Source organism: Tenrec ecaudatus, chromosome 7, assembly GCF_050624435.1.
Source record: "Tenrec ecaudatus isolate mTenEca1 chromosome 7, mTenEca1.hap1, whole genome shotgun sequence".
Classification (NCBI taxonomy): Eukaryota; Metazoa; Chordata; class Mammalia; order Afrosoricida; family Tenrecidae; genus Tenrec; species Tenrec ecaudatus.
The window spans coordinates 160,599,262-160,616,694 of record NC_134536.1 but is presented as its reverse complement, the minus strand read 5'-3'; the positions used below and the strand labels follow the sequence as shown (position 1 = coordinate 160,616,694).

The 17,433-nt window shown below is 49.4% G+C and overlaps 1 protein-coding gene, 1 long non-coding RNA gene and 3 other non-coding genes across 5 annotated transcripts; all 5 read right to left on the bottom strand.

Moving 5' to 3' along the window:
- Positions 1-6,978: 6,978 nt before the first annotated feature.
- On the bottom strand, positions 6,979-10,387 carry LOC142453758 (uncharacterized). Its single transcript, XR_012785409.1, has 5 exons — positions 10,251-10,387; positions 9,876-10,057; positions 9,655-9,690; positions 9,041-9,170; positions 6,979-8,861 (listed from the first exon to the last, which is right to left on the bottom strand). It is a non-coding gene; the product is annotated as an uncharacterized LOC142453758 (long non-coding RNA).
- Positions 8,930-9,011, bottom strand: LOC142454152 (small nucleolar RNA ZL8). Its single transcript, XR_012785672.1, has one exon. It is a non-coding gene; the product is annotated as a small nucleolar RNA ZL8 (small nucleolar RNA).
- LOC142454020 (small nucleolar RNA SNORD52) lies at positions 9,272-9,335 on the bottom strand. Its single transcript, XR_012785558.1, has one exon. It is a non-coding gene; the product is annotated as a small nucleolar RNA SNORD52 (small nucleolar RNA).
- LOC142454024 (small nucleolar RNA SNORD48) lies at positions 9,772-9,834 on the bottom strand. Its single transcript, XR_012785562.1, has one exon. It is a non-coding gene; the product is annotated as a small nucleolar RNA SNORD48 (small nucleolar RNA).
- A 4,219-nt stretch (positions 10,388-14,606) lies between the features above and the next one.
- LOC142453757 (heat shock 70 kDa protein 1-like) lies at positions 14,607-17,107 on the bottom strand. Its single transcript, XM_075555393.1, has one exon. It carries the CDS (start codon positions 16,875-16,877, stop codon positions 14,952-14,954), a length of 1,926 nt encoding a protein of 641 aa, XP_075411508.1. The 5' UTR covers positions 16,878-17,107; the 3' UTR covers positions 14,607-14,951.
- Between the last annotated feature and the right edge of the window lie 326 nt (positions 17,108-17,433).

Below are 17,433 nucleotides of genomic sequence, written 5' to 3'. Positions count from 1 at the left end.
TGTACGTTTTCATGAACATTGCCACTCCAGGGAACAGTCTCCCCCCCCCAAAAAAATAGAATTAAATACAAATTGATGTTCTTTTGTAATTGATCTCAATTCGAACGGTTCGTCAAAGAGGCTGGGGACATGACCCATGAAGGTGTGGCGGGTAGGGGAGGCAGCTAGCAATGATTCATAATTTAACCTGTCGGATACAAAGTTGATTCTTGGAAATGTCAACCCCATCTAACTGACACCTAAAAATCATTTTTTTTTAAAAAAGAAGACCACAGAAGTGAAGAGTAGATTACATTGAGGGGATTGTAACAATGCCCCAAAACAAAATGTGTGTAAATTGCTCTGTGATTAACTGAAATCACAATAAAACGCTTTCTTTTCATTGGGCAAAAAGTATGAATTAAATAAAATATGGCTTGGTAGAGTCATATGTGAATAAAACATAATATACCCAAAGGTGGGGGGATCATTTTTTAAAGGCATACACATTCTTTCCTCTCCCTCGATTACAAGGCTGAATCTGTCCAATCAACCTTTTTTTTGGGGGGGGTGGTGGTGGAAATACCATGATGAATTATTTGACTAAACTTTGAATCTTATCTTTTCATTTCTTCCTGCAAACTCCAGGTTTAAGGGTTAAACTGGCCCTGTGTCCTGCCCTCTTCCGTCAAGTCATATGAGGTAACAGGTTGCTCTTTCTGCTTCTTTTTTCTTATTTCCTTCCTCTCTGTTCTTTCCATGTCCTTTCATACAACGAGGAGGTTTGCTCCTTACAGAATCCAGCAGTGTTACCTGCCCCTTCTGCAGCGTTAAAATTTGGTTACGCTGCTTAGCGATAGTTTGTGAACTGAAGCAAGAACCTTTCCTTAAGTTGTTTCCTTGAGGACTCAAAAATATCCATTGAAAATTACCTTCCACGAATTTTTGCTTCCCACGTGCACTTCAAAAGGTCCGACCTAGCCAATTCGTAAGTTTCTCATCTAGAAAGAAAGAACGTTTTTAAAAGGGAGCACCAGTTTACAGAACTCCTCTGAGTCACAAGAAGAAACAGAAAACACCATTGGGGAGTTGGCCAGTGTCTCTCTTGAACCGATACATACCGAGAAGCACCTTCCTTACAGTTTTGTCTCTCAGAATTACTTTGTGGAGAAAGATGAGGCTTTCTACTTCTGTAAAGAGTGACAGTCTCAGAAACCCACAGGGGCAGTTCTACCCTGCCCTCTAGGTGGCTGCGAGTCGGCATTGACTCAGTGACGGTGAGAGAGAGCCAGTCCTTTGGTGGACGTTACAAGGATTATAGCTATAAGGACCATACTAAGTAGTAATTAGCTGTGGTCAGTTATAGATACATAGTAGATATAAAATACCTGTCTCAAGCCATGGTATTTTCTCTTTTAAATCGTTTTATTAGCCTTTCATCCATAGGTCATACGATTCAGTAAGTCAACCCCTTCAAGAAGAGTTTTACATTTATCTGCACATTCAGTTCTAAAACATAGTCTTCCTTCGACTCCTTGTTATTCATGGAATTTATTCTCCTGGTAGCAAAAATGGGCACCACAAAACATTTTCCAATTCAGCCACTTCGACATGCAGAATCCAGTGCCATTGATTCTACGCTTCATGTTGTACAACCATTACTGATGTCCTTCTCCAAGTGATTCCACCACCATTGACATAAACTCGAAGCCCCTAAGCAAAACTCTTCCTCCTTCACCCATGGTAGCTATAGGTCAACTTTGGTTCCTTTCTCTCTTTTTAAAGTAGTTTTCTTGATATAATATTCTTATATCATACAATTCCAAGGTAAATCACTTTTAAAAGCTACGTATCTTACTGTTTTCATATTTGAAATGGTGCCCACGTGGGTTTGATTGGCTAGAGAGTAAACATCCTCTGGGAAACGCTAACAGATCGTTGTATCTGCAAAGCTGAATGAGAACATGCGTCTTCCTCCCCCCTTTCCGTCATTCTGCATAGTTGCCTTCTGAGACACATACTTTGACCCCGATCCATTTAACTGAAGTGTACATTTCTTTTGCAAATGTGATCAGTTGTCTATTTTTCAAAATGTATTCATCATTTTATTGGGAGCTCTTACAGATATCATAACATTCCGTAATTCAATGAGATCCAGCATAATTGTACAATTGCTACCACCATCAGTTTCAAAACATTTCCTTTCTTCTTGAACTCCTTGAGTTCAGCTCCCCTGTATCCCCTCCCTCCCCCAAGTTGTCTCTTTTTTTTTTAAGTTGTCTATTTCTTCACAGAAATCAAAACACCTAGATCATACCTGTTACATTCCTTCTATTTAAAACTCCTCTCGTGATTTCCCACATCCATTCTCATCAAATACATTTCACTGGACAACTTTACTTACCCAGGGATATGACCACATGGGCATGTAGTCCAACGTGTTTTCAGTTCAAAGAAAGGAAGGTCATGGCTTTTTTCATGTACCTTGGACATGGTATCAAGGGGGACCAGCTCCTGAAGAATGACATCATGCTTGACCAAGTAGAGGACAAACATTTAAAAAATAAACAAACAGGAAGAACCTTCAGTAAGTCGGCTAAGTGGCACAGTGGCTGCCCAAGTGCTTCCGTGGCTCCCCCCCCCAGTACTTCCATGGCTGCCCTGGTGCTTCCGTGGTTGCCCCTCCCCCCCCAGTGCTTCTGTGGCTGCCACGGAAGCAGGCACGTTTCCTTCTGCTGCTAACACGGCTGCTGTGAGCTGCAACCAAGTCAAAGGGTACGTGATAGCGCTTTCTGAAATTAACAAAGCATCCCATTTTAACATAGCGGTCCCAAGTGATGTACATTGTTCTTCGCCTTATCTGAGTCATCATCAAATGTCCTGCTGATAGCACGTATTTTTTTTTCCCTTTGTACTGCATCAAGTGATCTGGAATTACACAAGTACGTTGAAGATTATTTGATCACCACGAAATAGTTTAATCCACTACTTCAGCGGTGCCAGAGTATTTTCAATCACTTCACATGCATGTGAAAACTGGACAGTAAATAAGGAAGCACCCACCTACACACGCACACACAAAAATAAGCCATTTGAATCTGATTCCAATAGCCCCTCTCTCTGTGAGCAAATTATAAAATTTCCCTAAGTTATTAGGGGTAACTGCCGTAAGGTATTAAATGTAGTTATAAAGTTATTAAAGTTCCCTAAGTTATCAAACTTGCTGTTGTTTCTTCTCCTGTGATGTGGCGTGGGTAAACACGATGCACTTTGCAAAACTGATTGCAAATAGACGCAATAGACGCCATCCATTAGAATGAGGGGACACCCATAAAGCCCCGGCACAAGCGTAGGCTGCTCTAACTAGCCAGTGCATAGCTGCCGCGACAATGACGGCCACGATCCTCGTGCCATAGGACATGGCGCTTGGGAACCGAAAGGAAGCGGACACTTGGGACCTTCTGTGTGATGCAGTACAGTCTTCGTGGTAACAGCTCAAGGCCAGAGAGCCAAGCATCTTCCTCCATCCACTGAACTATCGGCTCAACATCCTCGGACAAAGGGACCGTGCCTGACCGCAGACTGGTATGTGTCTATGAAATACACTACTTCATCGAGTTCCTACTCTGCCGCCAGGTGGCAAATGAATGTGATGGCTGAGGTGATGGGTCACCGTGGCTGGGCCATGACTCCGGGAATTCTCCATTTAGCCCTCGTTTGTCGGGTGCTCCCAACATGCACCATGGGGATGTCCAGAGAAGCGCACCCTTGAGGGGACCAGTCCTGCCGCGTGACGTCGAAGACAGAGTCCAACGATGCCTGGCCCAGCTTCAGAGAAGCTGGACGGTGGGAGTTGGCTGCCCAAACCCGCTCGCGACATGTATTTGGACTTGTTTGATTGGCCTTGCCATAATTATTTGGAGAGCTTTTGTGCAAGATTCTAAAAAAGTTTATCATCCTCTTCCCACGGTTTTTCCCTTTCCTTATCTTGGTTACCGCATAGGGGGCAGAATACGGCATCCCCCCTCCAGGAAATAACCCAAAGAGAAATAGAGTTCCTGGCCCTGATTTACCTTATACGAGGGCTTACAATGAAAATGGCATAAGAATAGTTAACAAAGAAAGGTGTACAAGTTCCTTTGAGTAGTTTTATGGAACGGTTAGCAAGAAGAGGGCCTCCGTGATGTTTGAAGTCCACTGAAGCAAAGCTACCTATTGTGAGGCAACTCATACCTTGGTACAGAAAGGCTTTTGGGAGTTTAATTTATGGGAACTTAGTGGAAAAGTAAGAACAAGAAATGAAAGCCCTAGAGGAACAGCCCAGAAAGAACAGCCAAAGCCTTTCAAGTACTTTTTGTGATTGATAATGAAATGCATTAATGCTCTATTGATTTCAAAGTTAATGCGCCCTAGTTGGATGAAGTGTGCTCAGTTCTTGTTAGAAGGTTTATGTCTATCACCCTTGTAGTTGAGAAAGTTTTAGTTTCAAGATGTACTAAATTTTTAAAAAACATTTTATTAGGGGCTCATACAACTCTTATCACAATTCATACATATACATACATCAATTGTATAAAGCACATCCATACATTCCCCGCCCCAATCATTCTCAAAGCATTTGCTCTCCACTTAAGCCCTCCGCATCAGGTCCTCTTTTTTTCCCCCTCCCTCCCCGCTTCCCCTTCCCTCATGAGCTCTTGATAATTTATACATTGTTATTTTGTCATATCTTGCCCTATCCAGAGCCTTTTTAACCAAGAATCATGATGTGATTGATGTAACTTGTTACGGTCTTGTGGCCTGAGATTTTCCTGATGTATGACCTCAGGCCATAAGCTTTAAGCCAAGAAAAAGAATATATAAGTTGAAACTTTGCATGAATAAAATTGGAACAGTCACCGCAACCTTTGAGTTGTGTGATTTCTGTCTCCCACGCGTCGAAGCCTTACCCACCTAGCGGGGGACCCGAACCTGCCGCGGCTGGACCGCGGCACACCCTCTTCATCCTGCATCCAACTTGTCAACATCTGACCTCTGCTCCTTGGGAGGTGAGTCAGCAACCTGCTGTGTGATCTGCCAGTTTGGGGGTGGTCGGCGCCTGCCTGCAAGCACGGGTGTCAGGAGAAGCCTCCAGCCTGGCTCACGGATTTGGGACTTGCCATCTGCGTGAGCCGTGTCCTTGAAATCAATGTGTGTGTGTGTGTGTGTGTGTGTACACATTACCCGCTCACTGCCACCGAGTCAATGCTGACTCAGAGCGACCCCTGTGGATTTCTAAGACTGTAACTCTCTATGAGGGTAGAATGGCCAGTCTTTCTCCAGCAGAGTGACTGCTGGTTTCAAACTACCAACCATGTGGATTGCAGCCCATCACATAACCACTAAACCACTAGAGGTCATATATATACATATATGTGCATGTACAGACATATATACGTGTATAGACACACGGTGCATTATGCTAATGTGCCATAGGAGACAAATGGAAGAGCTTGTGGAATTTTAACCTATCCAGACAAAGAAAAGGAGGGAAGGAACTAGCTGTGGGTTCCGCTACCTCGGAGGCATGGCAGATATGACGTCAGTGATGTCTAGTGAATTCTGTTCGTGGTGCCAATCCAGTGCAATCCAGTCCACAGGTGTCTGCCAGTATGTTCCATGATGCTGTGTGATGGATGAAATCCACATGGCAACTGCATCCCGTGGAAATCTCCATTTCCCTTCCCCCGCTAAGCTCCGAGCCCTGGTGGTGGGGTGAGGAACGGACTGGGCTGTTAATGGCAAGGTCAGCAGTTCAAGACCACCAGCTGCCCACACAGACCTTCTCCCCTCATCCAGATGCGGAGACCCAGGAGGCACTCTCCAAAGCAGACATCCTCAGCTCAGGGTTCAGCGTTCTCAGGAGAAATGGCATCCTGCCTCGTGCAGGTTTGTAAGCGTCGGGCCCTCAGGTGAGCCTTTGACTCTAGGGCAGGGCTTCTCAACCTTCCTGATGCCGTCACCCTTTCGTACACTTCCTCACGTGGTGGGGACCCCCCAAACATAACTTATGTCCGTTACTACTTCATCACTGTCATTTTGCTACTGTGATGAATCAGGTGACCCAAAGGGGTCTCGACCCCTCCCAGGTTGAGAACTGCTGCTTCAGGGCACCTGGAGAACAAAGGTCAAATGTCTCTCTGCAAGGTGATGCCACACCTGGAAGCAGGAGCAAGACAACAGCCCGTTTTTGGAATGCAATCTTGTGGATTTTCGAGACAGTAAGTCGTTAGAGGAGTAGAAAGCCTCATCTTTCTCCCATAGCAGCTGGTGGTTTCAAACCGGTGACCTTGTTGCTAGCGACCCAATAGGGAACTACTGTGCCACCAGGAGCCAGTTCCAACTCTGACAAAGGTGGATGCCGAGTCTTTATTTCATACAGACGTGTCTAAGGAGGGAGCCCTCCTCCCTAATCGGACAGTAGGTCCAAGGGGTAGATGACTCACCGACACTGGAGTGAAGTGGTGAGACCTTGTGGGACAGCAGCTGCCTTCAGTTTGGGTGTGGAGGGTTAGGTGCTACTGCAGGGTGTGGGGGAAAGGTGCAGCAGAGACCACAGGCGCAGCACCGGGAGAGGAATGAGAATGGGGAAGACAGAAGCAGGAAGCAGGCATGGGCAGGGCAGTTCTAAAATAGCAAAGGCCTGCCTTCTTGGGTTCAGCAGAGGTCAAGGTCAGGTCAGCCTAGGGCCGATTCATGACTGATTCAGATTTTCTCAGCTCAGAGGCAGAAACAGTGAGGAAGTGAAGGCGACGTGGTCATTTCCTCCCAGGCCTCTGGTGATCCTGCCTGCGGAGCCAGGAGGCAGCATCTGGCTGCCCACCTCTAGGTACTTTGGCGGACATTGTATGCTCCTGGCGTCTATTTAACAAACAGCAATGCCAGTGTGACAGGCGTCTCAGAAACATGGGAAGTGAGTACCACCTTCCAATGAAGAGCCTGAAGTAGAGGTACTGGAATAGAATTGTTTTAAATCATTTTACTGGGGACTTATAGTTATCACAATTCATCCATACATCCGTCACGTCAAACACATTTGTACATTTTCTACTTGAGCTCTTGGTATTGGCTTTTTTTCCCTCTCCCTCGTGAACCATTGATAATTTATAATTACTTTTTCATGTCTTACACTGACCAGTCTCTCTTCACCCACTGTTCTGTTGTCCACCCTCCTGGGAGGGGGTTATGTGCAATCATTGTGGTAACAGAGCAGGGACAGTGGGATGGGTGGAGAAAGCCCAGGTATAATGGGGACTAGGGGAAGGAAAAGGGGTCAAACAGTGCAGTGAATATACGGATAACAAGGCTGAAAGCAAGGTGGGAACATAGGAAGCCTTTATTAACCATGTACATTCTAAGAACTCCAAGGGACCAGTGAGAGATTTAGAATTTTAATAAAAAGTCCCCAGTAAAATTTTTTTTTAAAAATCACTTAGTATTTAACTTGGGACATTTTTGAGGTGTCAAGTTAGGGGTTAAAGAGTTGGGATTCCGGCCACACTCATCAGAGAATACACACTTGTGGAATACGAACATCTCCAGCAGGCTCTTTATACCTTCTAGGGTATAAAAAACTCAAACCTCACAGGACAGGGTTCCTGACCGGTCTGTTCCTGAGAACTTTTTTCCCTTTTATTTTTTTTAATCATTTTATTGGGGGCTCATACAATTCTTATCACAATCAATATACTATCAAGAACTAATGTACATTTGTTGCTATCATCATTCTCAAAACATTTGCCTTCTACTTGAACCCTTAATATCAGCTCATTTTCCTTCCCCACTGCCTTACCTCATGAACCCTTTGTAATTCATATTTTGTCATATATTACACTGCCCAATGTCTCCCTCCCTTCACTTACTTCTCTGCTGCCCCTCCCCCAGAAGAGGCTATATGTAGATTCTCATCAGTTCCCTTTCCACCCCACTCTCTCCACCCTCCAGGCATCACCCCTCTCACCAATGGTCCTGGAGTCATCTGTCCTAGATTCTGTTTCCAGTTCCTATGCACATCCTCTGGTCTAGCCAGATTTGTAAGGTAGAATTGGGATCATGATAGTGGGGTAGGAGGGGAAACATTTAGGAATTAAGAGGAAAGTTACGTTTCATTGTTGCTTCCCTGCACCGACTGGTTCATCTCCCCACAAAGCCTCCACTGCACTCACCCACATTTCCAATATTTTTTGTTCCTTGATTGATGCTTGATACCTGATCCCTTTGACAGGTTCATGGTCAAACAGGCTGGTGTGACTCTTCCATGTGGGTTTTGTTCCTTCTGAGCTAGCTAGATGACCCGTTGTTTATCTTGAGAACTCTTTCTAGCAGAAAGCCCCATTTTTCACCTGCAGAGCAGGCTGGTGGCCCCTCAGAGTAATTCACTAGGGCTCCTGTCCTCACAGGTATAGTGCGCCTAAAAATTTTAAATGCTCATATCCTGAGGAGTACAATCAACAGAATCCCTTCTAGGAGAAAATGATCATCTTTCAAGGGATACACCAGAAGGCCAATTAGTGGTCCATGATTCAGCACTATGAAAACCCCAAATAATAGGGCACAACACCCTTCACCGTCTCTAATAGTTTTGCACCATCTTATTCCCAGTAAGACAAACAAAATGCCTTATCAACATTTTATTAAAATCAATTAAAACAGCAGGCACTTGTATAAGATAATGAAATACAAGTGAGAGCCATCTGCTCTTCACTAAGTAACCCAGTATTTCTAGAGATCGCTTCCTCAGTTGTCAGTTGCTCATGCTAATACACGAGTGGATATCTCAAGTCCTCAGGATCCGTGCAACCCCAGGCAGGTGACACATTCTTGTGTGTGCTGTGCGTAAAATCCTGTAATTTCATAAAAAGAACGCGTATTAGACTCAAGCGGGCAGGAAGGAGTGGAGCAGAGTTGAGAGGAGAGTGGATCAGGTGGTTTCAAAGATCCTCAGAGATGAACTCAGAGACTCTAGTCCAACCAGGTCATCATTCCCACTCTGGGTTGGAAGCCAAAATGGCGGACCACTCACCATGGCTGCCGCAGTTCAGAAGGGAACCGTGAAAGTACTTCTCCACGAAGGCAGACTCCAGTCCTTCGGTAATCGAGTTCACACAGCCATGCTGAAAAGGGGTACTGGCTGCACTGCTGCGGCTCTCACACTAGCGAGGGAAACAAAACAATCAATGAACGAGATGGCTCACAGTGAAGATCCCTGTAGGTCCTGTTCTCAGCGACCCAAGTGTCTGCCCCTTCCCCAAATGAGTCAGACAACAAAAAGACATCAAGACCAGTCAGAGACTCTAGTCTGAGAAATCATCATTCCCAAATGTCGGGCAGGGAGACTTGGGTGAAAGCAAGAACACGCTTCTAGTAAACATCAAGGGAAACAGCCAGGACAGACCGCAAACATTTGTTTCAACTATACAAAGTGGAAGAGTAAGACTGAATGTTTGGTAAAAAGATGGGTGACTACAAAAGCTAAATCAACACCTTGGGCAATGTAAGCCAAGTAAGGTGCTGGGAAATCACGAGCAGGCATTTGCATCTGCTCGATAAGACTAGAAGCAGGCAGGCCCTAGTGCCTCCTGAAGCTACAAGGTGGGGACAAGGATCAATAGAAGCCCTTGGTTACAGGAGGCTCACCTTTATTCAATGACGACCCCGTGACGGACTGCGGCGCTGCAATTAAGAATAGAGGGATTACCAAGGACTCATGGCTTCTCCCCAAACCCAGGTCCCCGGATTGTGGGGCAGAGGGGTCGTCAGCGCGCTGCGGTGAAACGTCATCAAAGACACTCAGAATCACCTGGGATCATCATCCCCCTCGCCCTCGCCCTGCGACCACCCCTCCACAACGCACTCACCTTGGGGTGCTGCAGACAGATGCCTGGCGGGCTCTCGCGGCCATCACGACCCGGCAACGCTTTACGGCAGCAAAAAGCCTCGTTCTCGCACGGGGGAGTGACTAGTGGTTTTGAACTGCTGACCTCGCGGGTAGCAGTCCAGCGCCTACTCCCTGCGCCACCATGCTGCGGGACTCAGGGACCTGGAGAAACGGGGGACACAAACAACGCGTCAGCAGAGGTCTGGGGCGAGTCCGTCCACTTCCCCTTGGCCCGGGCTGGGTCAGTTCCGAGCAGTGGCGTCACGGGGACATCAGAAACTCTAGTCTGTAATGGAAGCTCATCCTTCTCAGCCCAGGCCCACGTCCCTTCTGCACCCAGCCTGGCCCCCGGTACCTGCACGCGGCGACGCGCCGAGAAGGCGCAGGAGGTCCTGGCGGAGAGGCCTCCCTTCCCACCACGGGGCAGGCAGCGCGCGAGCCCCGAGGACGGCAAAGCCCCCATCGTTAACAGCCGCGTGCCCAACCGCAACGGGAACAAAAGAGCGAGGAGGGCGGCGCCAGGGCTCTTTATAGCAGGGACGCCGTTAGGGGCCTGAACGGCGTGGCTGTCTTCGTCGATGCCTGCTTGGATCCGTGGCCTTCTCGCCACCGTCCACTCAAATACGAAAGAGACAGGGTGAAAAGAGGCCATGGGTGAATGTTGAACGTTCTTCTGAGCAAATGCCGGGGGCGTTGTGTGAATTTTGAAAAACAAAAACCAGGTGAACTGACTGGCCCGGAGGGAGAAAGCCCCTGGCGCCGGCGGGCCCGCGCGCGCGTTGGCCCTCTGCCGCCCCCTGCCGGCCGGTCCAGTCCCCGGATGTGTGGGCGGCCGGGCCGGAGGACTGCGAACTGGACCTGCGCGGGCCCTTAAAGCCCATGGACCGGAAATTGGCCGGACCCTTAAAGCCCATGGCCCGGAAATTGGCCGGGCCCTTAAAGCAATGGCCCGGAAATTGGCCGGAGACAAGGCAAAGTGTAAGGTGCTCTCTGAATAGCGAGCGCCATCCGTCACCGTCACCGGGTGGGCGTGAAGGAGTTGCGAGCTGACCGAATAGGGGGTACGGTTGTTGACAGGCCCTGTTTGGGGTCGTTTGTACTCGCCCTTGGCGCTCCAAGGGCAGTGGCTGTCTTGGAAACTCGCAGGGGCCGGTCCATCCTGCTCTGTAGCGTCGCTTTGACCATTAGGACAGTGCGTTTGGTTATTGAGTTCGTTCGCCGATTTGCGTATTATCCCAAATCCCTCGTTTCCAAATGCAGACCGTGTTTGGTGAATGTGTTGGCATTTTTTCTTTTTTTCATGTTTTGTGAGAAAGGCAGCAGGGTGATTTGGAGGCTGCAAATCTTGGAACACCAATCTTTTTGAATCATATAATGAAGGTGCCGTGAGCATAAAAATTTGGGAGGTGGCCACTGTGAGTGCAGGAAATATATCCCATTACTCACTCCCCTGCGTGTATTTTTCTCCAAAAGGCCCAGCCTTCCATTAAAATGTATACATGTATGTATATTCACTTCCAAGAACCTATAGTATTCACTTCTTCAGTTGACACATTTCCAGCTCCTAGGAGCTCAGCTGTCACTGGTGCTTGTCACTGATGGTGCAACGTGATTGCTTTAAAGTTTCCAAATGTGTACGAAGGACTTCAAAATGTTCTTGGGAAAACGGATTTTTTCCCACTAGCTTTTTGAGGGCCCCTGGTGTGGATATAAGTAGACAATGATTGCGATTCTGATGTTGCTTCCTAATGAACCACTCACCCAACTGGGGGGGTCATGACCTTAATTGGATCAGTGTCAGAGTGTTCCTTTATGTTCCCATTAAGTTATCCCCCCCCCAATTAAATTATTGCTGATTTCCTTACTTCTTCAAGCCAGTCCAGTTTTTAACACTTTCCAAACTTCTGGATTCCCACTCACCAGCAGAAAGTCCCTTGCCGCCAACTTCTGCCTCCAAACTGGTGAAACCCCCTTGTCATCTCTCTCCTGTGACCTCCTTCTTCCCTGTGAAAATAAAATCTGGAGCAGCCTCTAGAACAGTTCTCACCTGTGTCGTTTTAAAAAAGTAGACAAATGTCTAGACCCAGGAATTCTGAACTAGTCTGAGAGACATCAGTTTCTTTTTAGTTCTCTCCAAATGATTTTAATATTTGGGTAGAGAATTGTGGCTCCTTGGGGTTAAAAGGCAAGGATTTGGTGGGGAGGGAAGGCAGGAGGAACCCTTCACAAGGTGGATATATAGTACCCCCCCCTCAGGGGTACAAACAACAGAAATGTGGGTAAAGGGAAAGACGGACAGTGTAAGATACAAAATAACAATATATAATGGGTCCAGGATGGGAGGGAGGGGAAAAAAGAGGAGCTGATACCAAAGACTCCAAGTAGAAGGAACATATTTTGGAAATGTTGATGGCAACATATGTATAAGTGTGCTTGATACAATCAAATGATGGATTGTTATAAGATTTGTAAGCTCCTCCCCAATAAAATGATTAATAAAAATATTTTAACTAAAGGGTTAAAAAAACTAAAGGGTTTGTTCCTGCTACTTTCTGGCAGTTACAAGAGAGAAGAGTCCCCAATTCCTCCTGTTACAGCAGTTAAATTGCATCTTGTTAATGCTCCTGAAAGGTTAAACTATCTTACAACCCTTTGAGAAGTAGCCCAGGAACCAAAAGAATTCTTACCGTGTTCCTTTTCCTTTACAAGTTTCCTGTACTTTGTTAATTTGAAAATAGTTCCTTTTGTCACAAGGCAAAGATTTAGTGACAAATGTAACAATGGCTCTCTAGTCTGACTGAGTTGGGAGTTGCCAGTTCCAGGCTGTGTGGGGAGGAAAGGTCTTGCGGGTCTCTCCTACTTGGGAAGGTGCTAAGGACACTGCTACAACAGGAAGAATGACCTGAGGTCGTGCGGAAGGAACCTCTTCATCTTGCTCTTCCTAGCCCTGTGCTGTGCAGCTCTTTTGGCCTCCTCTTTTCTCCTAATTAAGGAGCCCTGGTGGGGTAGTGGTAACATGTTGGGCTGTGATCTGAATGGTCAGCAGTTCAAAACCAGCAGCAGCTCTGCGATATAAAGACGGGGGTTTCTACTCCCATAAATAGTTACAGTCTTGGAACCCCACAAGGGGTCACTGTGAGTAGCACTGACTGATGGCAGTAAGTCTCCTAATAAAATTCACTGTTTTATGTTTAGCTCATACATAAGGGCGAAGAAGCCACTAATTGTTAAAACTTTGCATAAAAGCCTCACTTAGAATCAGACCAAATCAACCTCACTGCCATCCATGACTGTAAATCGTGACAGCAGTAGAAAGCAGCCTCATGCACTGGTGATCTGTGGCTAGCAGCCCAGGGCATAACTACCTACTCCACTGGGGTTCCTGTAGCCTCAGCCATGACTGAATGGCAATAGTATTCAGGCAATGAGGGAAAAAAACCCATGTACCTGATCTTGACCTGGATGCACATGAAGTGCCCACATCCACATGCTCACCTGTGAAAAAGTTTTAGAACAGGTAAGTTAGAGGGTGGTGGGGTAAAAATGACTCAGAACCTGATAGACTTCTTGGCCCACCTCTTTGGCTGCCATGCCCCAAACGTTCACTCAAGACACTCACCTGGGAAATTGCTGCTAGCGTGACCACACCTGGAGATGCTGTTGCATGCTTATTTCCCGTGAGGGGCTTCAAAAGGTTCATGGACAAATGGATTTCAGAGCCAATGGAATTTCCCCCTGTCGTTGTGAAACTCCCTTGTTTCTGCTGAAAAGGATCTCAAGGCTTGGGAAGGAAGGCCATTTGGATGGAAATGTAAAAGGAAGCAACAAATGCAAAAGGAGGCTATGTAGTTTGCACGGGGTAACCCCTGGAATTTAGTCAAGGTGTCTTACCCACCCCCGATTTTGTAGGCTAAATAAAAGCCTAGAGGAATCATAGGTAAGGAGTTAACAATGAAACACGCCAGGTGCAGGGCAGAGAGCTGGGAAGCAGGAACCAACCCTCCACAGGGCCTGCCCACTTCTGCCCAGTCAGCACACACCAACTCCTCCTGAACACCTTCCTGTGGACTCGATTGCAATAGAAATGGGCACCTGCAATTCTTGCTTTCTCCCTAACACGAGGCCATTCAACTCCCACCGTGAATCTCAAGTAGAGACATGCTCCTTGGTATCAGAGGGAGAAAGCTTCAAAAGGCTCCTGGACACTTTCTACTACCTTTTAATTCCACTGCCTCATAAACGTTTTTTGAAGTCCCTTTATATGTCCCTTTCTTTGTCCATGGAATCCAAATGTACCCAGACCTCAGGCACCGTGGTGGTGTAGTGGTTATGCATAGGGCTGCAATGCAATGTGGTCGGCATCCGAAACCACCAGCCTCTCTGCGCGGCTTTCTACTCCCGTAACAAGTCACTCTGGGAAACCCACAGGTGGCCACTATGAGTCCGGCATCAGCTTGGGGGTAGTGAATTTGGTTTGGGTTGGCCAGCCCTTAAGCCATTTGTCCTTCAGTGACCCCTAACTCCTGGCCCTCTCATGTGTCAGAACTGTTCTCCAAAGGCTTTCCCATGATTTCTCACAAGTACGAGACCGGGCCTTTCTTCCCAGAATCCCCTAAACCTTTTGGTCACCAAACCAGCAATGTTACTGGCTTCACCAAAGAGGGATGGAGGTTTATTATCACTCCGCAAATACCAACAAGAGACACATGACCATAGTTTTCATAGTTTATTTTTCAACTTTAAGCTTTATAAAAATAAAACCGATTTCTGACTTTGGCAAGCTTTGCAAAGCAAAGAATCAGACAGGAGGTGGCAGTGTCGATTCGTTTGAAGATAGAACTGAAAAGTTCAGAGTACCAAGGTGCACTAAATGCTAATGATCCTAATAAACACTAGTTATATACAAACCCTTAACAAAAAGGATGGCGAGTTACCACTGCATTACAACTTAATGGTACATGAAAGAAAAAAAGACAGAGTATTTTAGCATGGAAGGAAATGCAAGGTCCTTGAGTTCCATCAGTGCCAAAGAACATTCACAAGCCAGCAAAGTGCCCTAATCCACTTCCTCAATGGTGGGGCCAGAGCCAGAGGCCCCCGGCGGGGCCTGAGCCCCAAAGCCACCGGGCCCGGGGCCCCCTGCCCCCCGGTAGAGGCCAGTGATGATGGGGTTACACACCTGCTCCAGCTCCTTCCTCTTGTGCTCAAACTCCTCCTTCTCGGCCAGGGAGTTGGCATCCAGCCAGGAGATGACCTCCTGGCACTTGTCCAGAACCTTCTTCTTGTCGGCCTCACTGATCTTGCCCTTGAGCCCCTCATCCTCCACCGCACTCTTCATGTTGAAGGCGTAGGACTCCAGGGCGTTCTTGGCCGAGACCTTCTCGCGCTGCACCTCATCCTCCGCCTTGTACTTCTCCGCCTCCTGCACCATGCGCTCGATCTCCTCCTTGCTCAGGCGGCCCTTGTCGTTGGTGATGGTGATCTTGTTGGCCTTGCCCGTGCTCTTGTCCGTGGCCGTGACGTTCAGGATGCCGTTGGCGTCGATGTCGAAGGTCACCTCGATCTGGGGCACGCCCCTGGGGGCGGGAGGGATGCCGCTCAGCTCAAAGCGGCCCAGCAGGTTGTTGTCCCGCGTCATGGCGCGCTCGCCCTCGTACACCTGGATCAGCACCCCGGGCTGGTTGTCCGAGTAGGTGGTGAAGGTCTGCGTCTGCTTGGTGGGGATGGTGGAGTTGCGCTTGATCAGAGCCGTCATCACGCCGCCGGCCGTCTCCAGCCCCAGCGACAGGGGGGCCACGTCCAGCAGCAGCAGGTCCTGCACGTTCTCCGACTTGTCGCCCATCAGGATGGCCGCCTGCACCGCCGCCCCATAGGCCACCGCCTCGTCCGGGTTGATGCTCTTGTTGAGGTCGCGCCCGTTGAAGAAGTCCTGCAGCAGCTTCTGCACCTTGGGGATGCGCGTGGAGCCCCCCACCAGCACCAGGTCGTGCACCTGCGCCTTGTCCAGCTTGGCGTCGCGCAGGGCCTTCTCCACGGGCTCCAGCGTGCCGCGGAACAGGTCAGAGCACAGCTCCTCGAAGCGCGCCCTGGTGATGGACGTGTAGAAGTCGATGCCCTCGAACAGGGAGTCGATCTCCAGGCTGGCCTGGGTGCTGGACGACAGGGTGCGCTTGGCCCTCTCGCAGGCGGTGCGCAGCCGCCGCACGGCGCGCTTGTTCTGGCCGATGTCCTTCTTGTGCTTCCTCTTGAACTCCTCCACGAAGTGGCTCACCAGCCGGTTGTCAAAGTCCTCCCCGCCCAGGTGGGTGTCGCCGGCCGTGGCCTTCACTTCGAAGATGCCGTCGTCGATGGTCAGGATGGACACGTCGAACGTGCCCCCGCCCAGGTCAAAGATGAGCACGTTGCGCTCCCCCTTGCCCGAGCGGTCCAGGCCATAGGCGATGGCCGCCGCCGTGGGCTCGTTGATGATCCTCAGCACGTTCAGGCCCGCGATCACGCCCGCGTCCTTGGTGGCCTGGCGCTGCGAGTCGTTGAAGTAGGCGGGCACGGTGATCACCGCGTTGGTCACCGCGTGGCCCAGGTACGCCTCGGCGATCTCCTTCATCTTGGTCAGCACCATGGACGAGATCTCCTCGGGGTAGAAGGCCTTGGTCTCCCCCTTGTAGCTCACCTGCACCTTGGGCTTGTCGCCGTCGCAGATCACCTGGAAGGGCCAGTGCTTCATGTCCGACTGCACCACCGCGTCGCCGAACTTGCGGCCGATGAGCCGCTTGGCGTCGAACACCGTGTTCTGCGGGTTCAGCGCCACCTGGTTCTTGGCCGCGTCGCCGATGAGGCGCTCGGTGTCGGTGAAGGCCACGTAGCTGGGGGTGGTGCGGTTGCCCTGGTCGTTGGCGATGATCTCCACCTTGCCGTGCTGGAACACCCCCACGCACGAATAGGTGGTGCCCAGGTCGATGCCGATGGCCGTGCTTTTCGCCATGTCGGGCCGCGGCGCGGGGTCGGCGCGGGTCTTCGCGGAGCGGGAGTCGCCGGGCTGCGGGAGGCGGGGGTCTCGGGTGTCGCCGGGTCTCGGAGTCGCCGGGTCTCGGAGTCGCCGGGTCTCGGGTGTCCGGGCTGCGGGAGGCGGGGGTCCGGAGAGGGGGTCGCGCTCTGGGAAGGCGAAGCCGCGAGTGCGCAGGAGCAGGTCTCAGCAGGGTGTGCTGCCCGGAGGCTGCGGCGCCTGCGCTTTTAACACCGCCTTCCAGCCCCGCCTTTTCGCTGCAGAGCCAATCACCGCGCTCCGCGGAGCAGCCCGCCCCGGAATATTCCAGGCCCTTCTCCATACATCCTGCCCGGGAGCTTTCTAGAACCAATCCCCGCCCAGCGATCGCTCCTCCCGCGGGACTCTTTCGTCATTTCTGGGATTTGGGGGGGGGGGGCGCGGGTTGGCGAAGCAGAGGCGTGGCCGAGTGCGCGCGGGCTCGCGGACCCTGCGCACCAAGTCCTTGCCCTTGGCGTTGCGGGCGGCGGTTTGGGTTTGACCGGCCAGGCTAGCC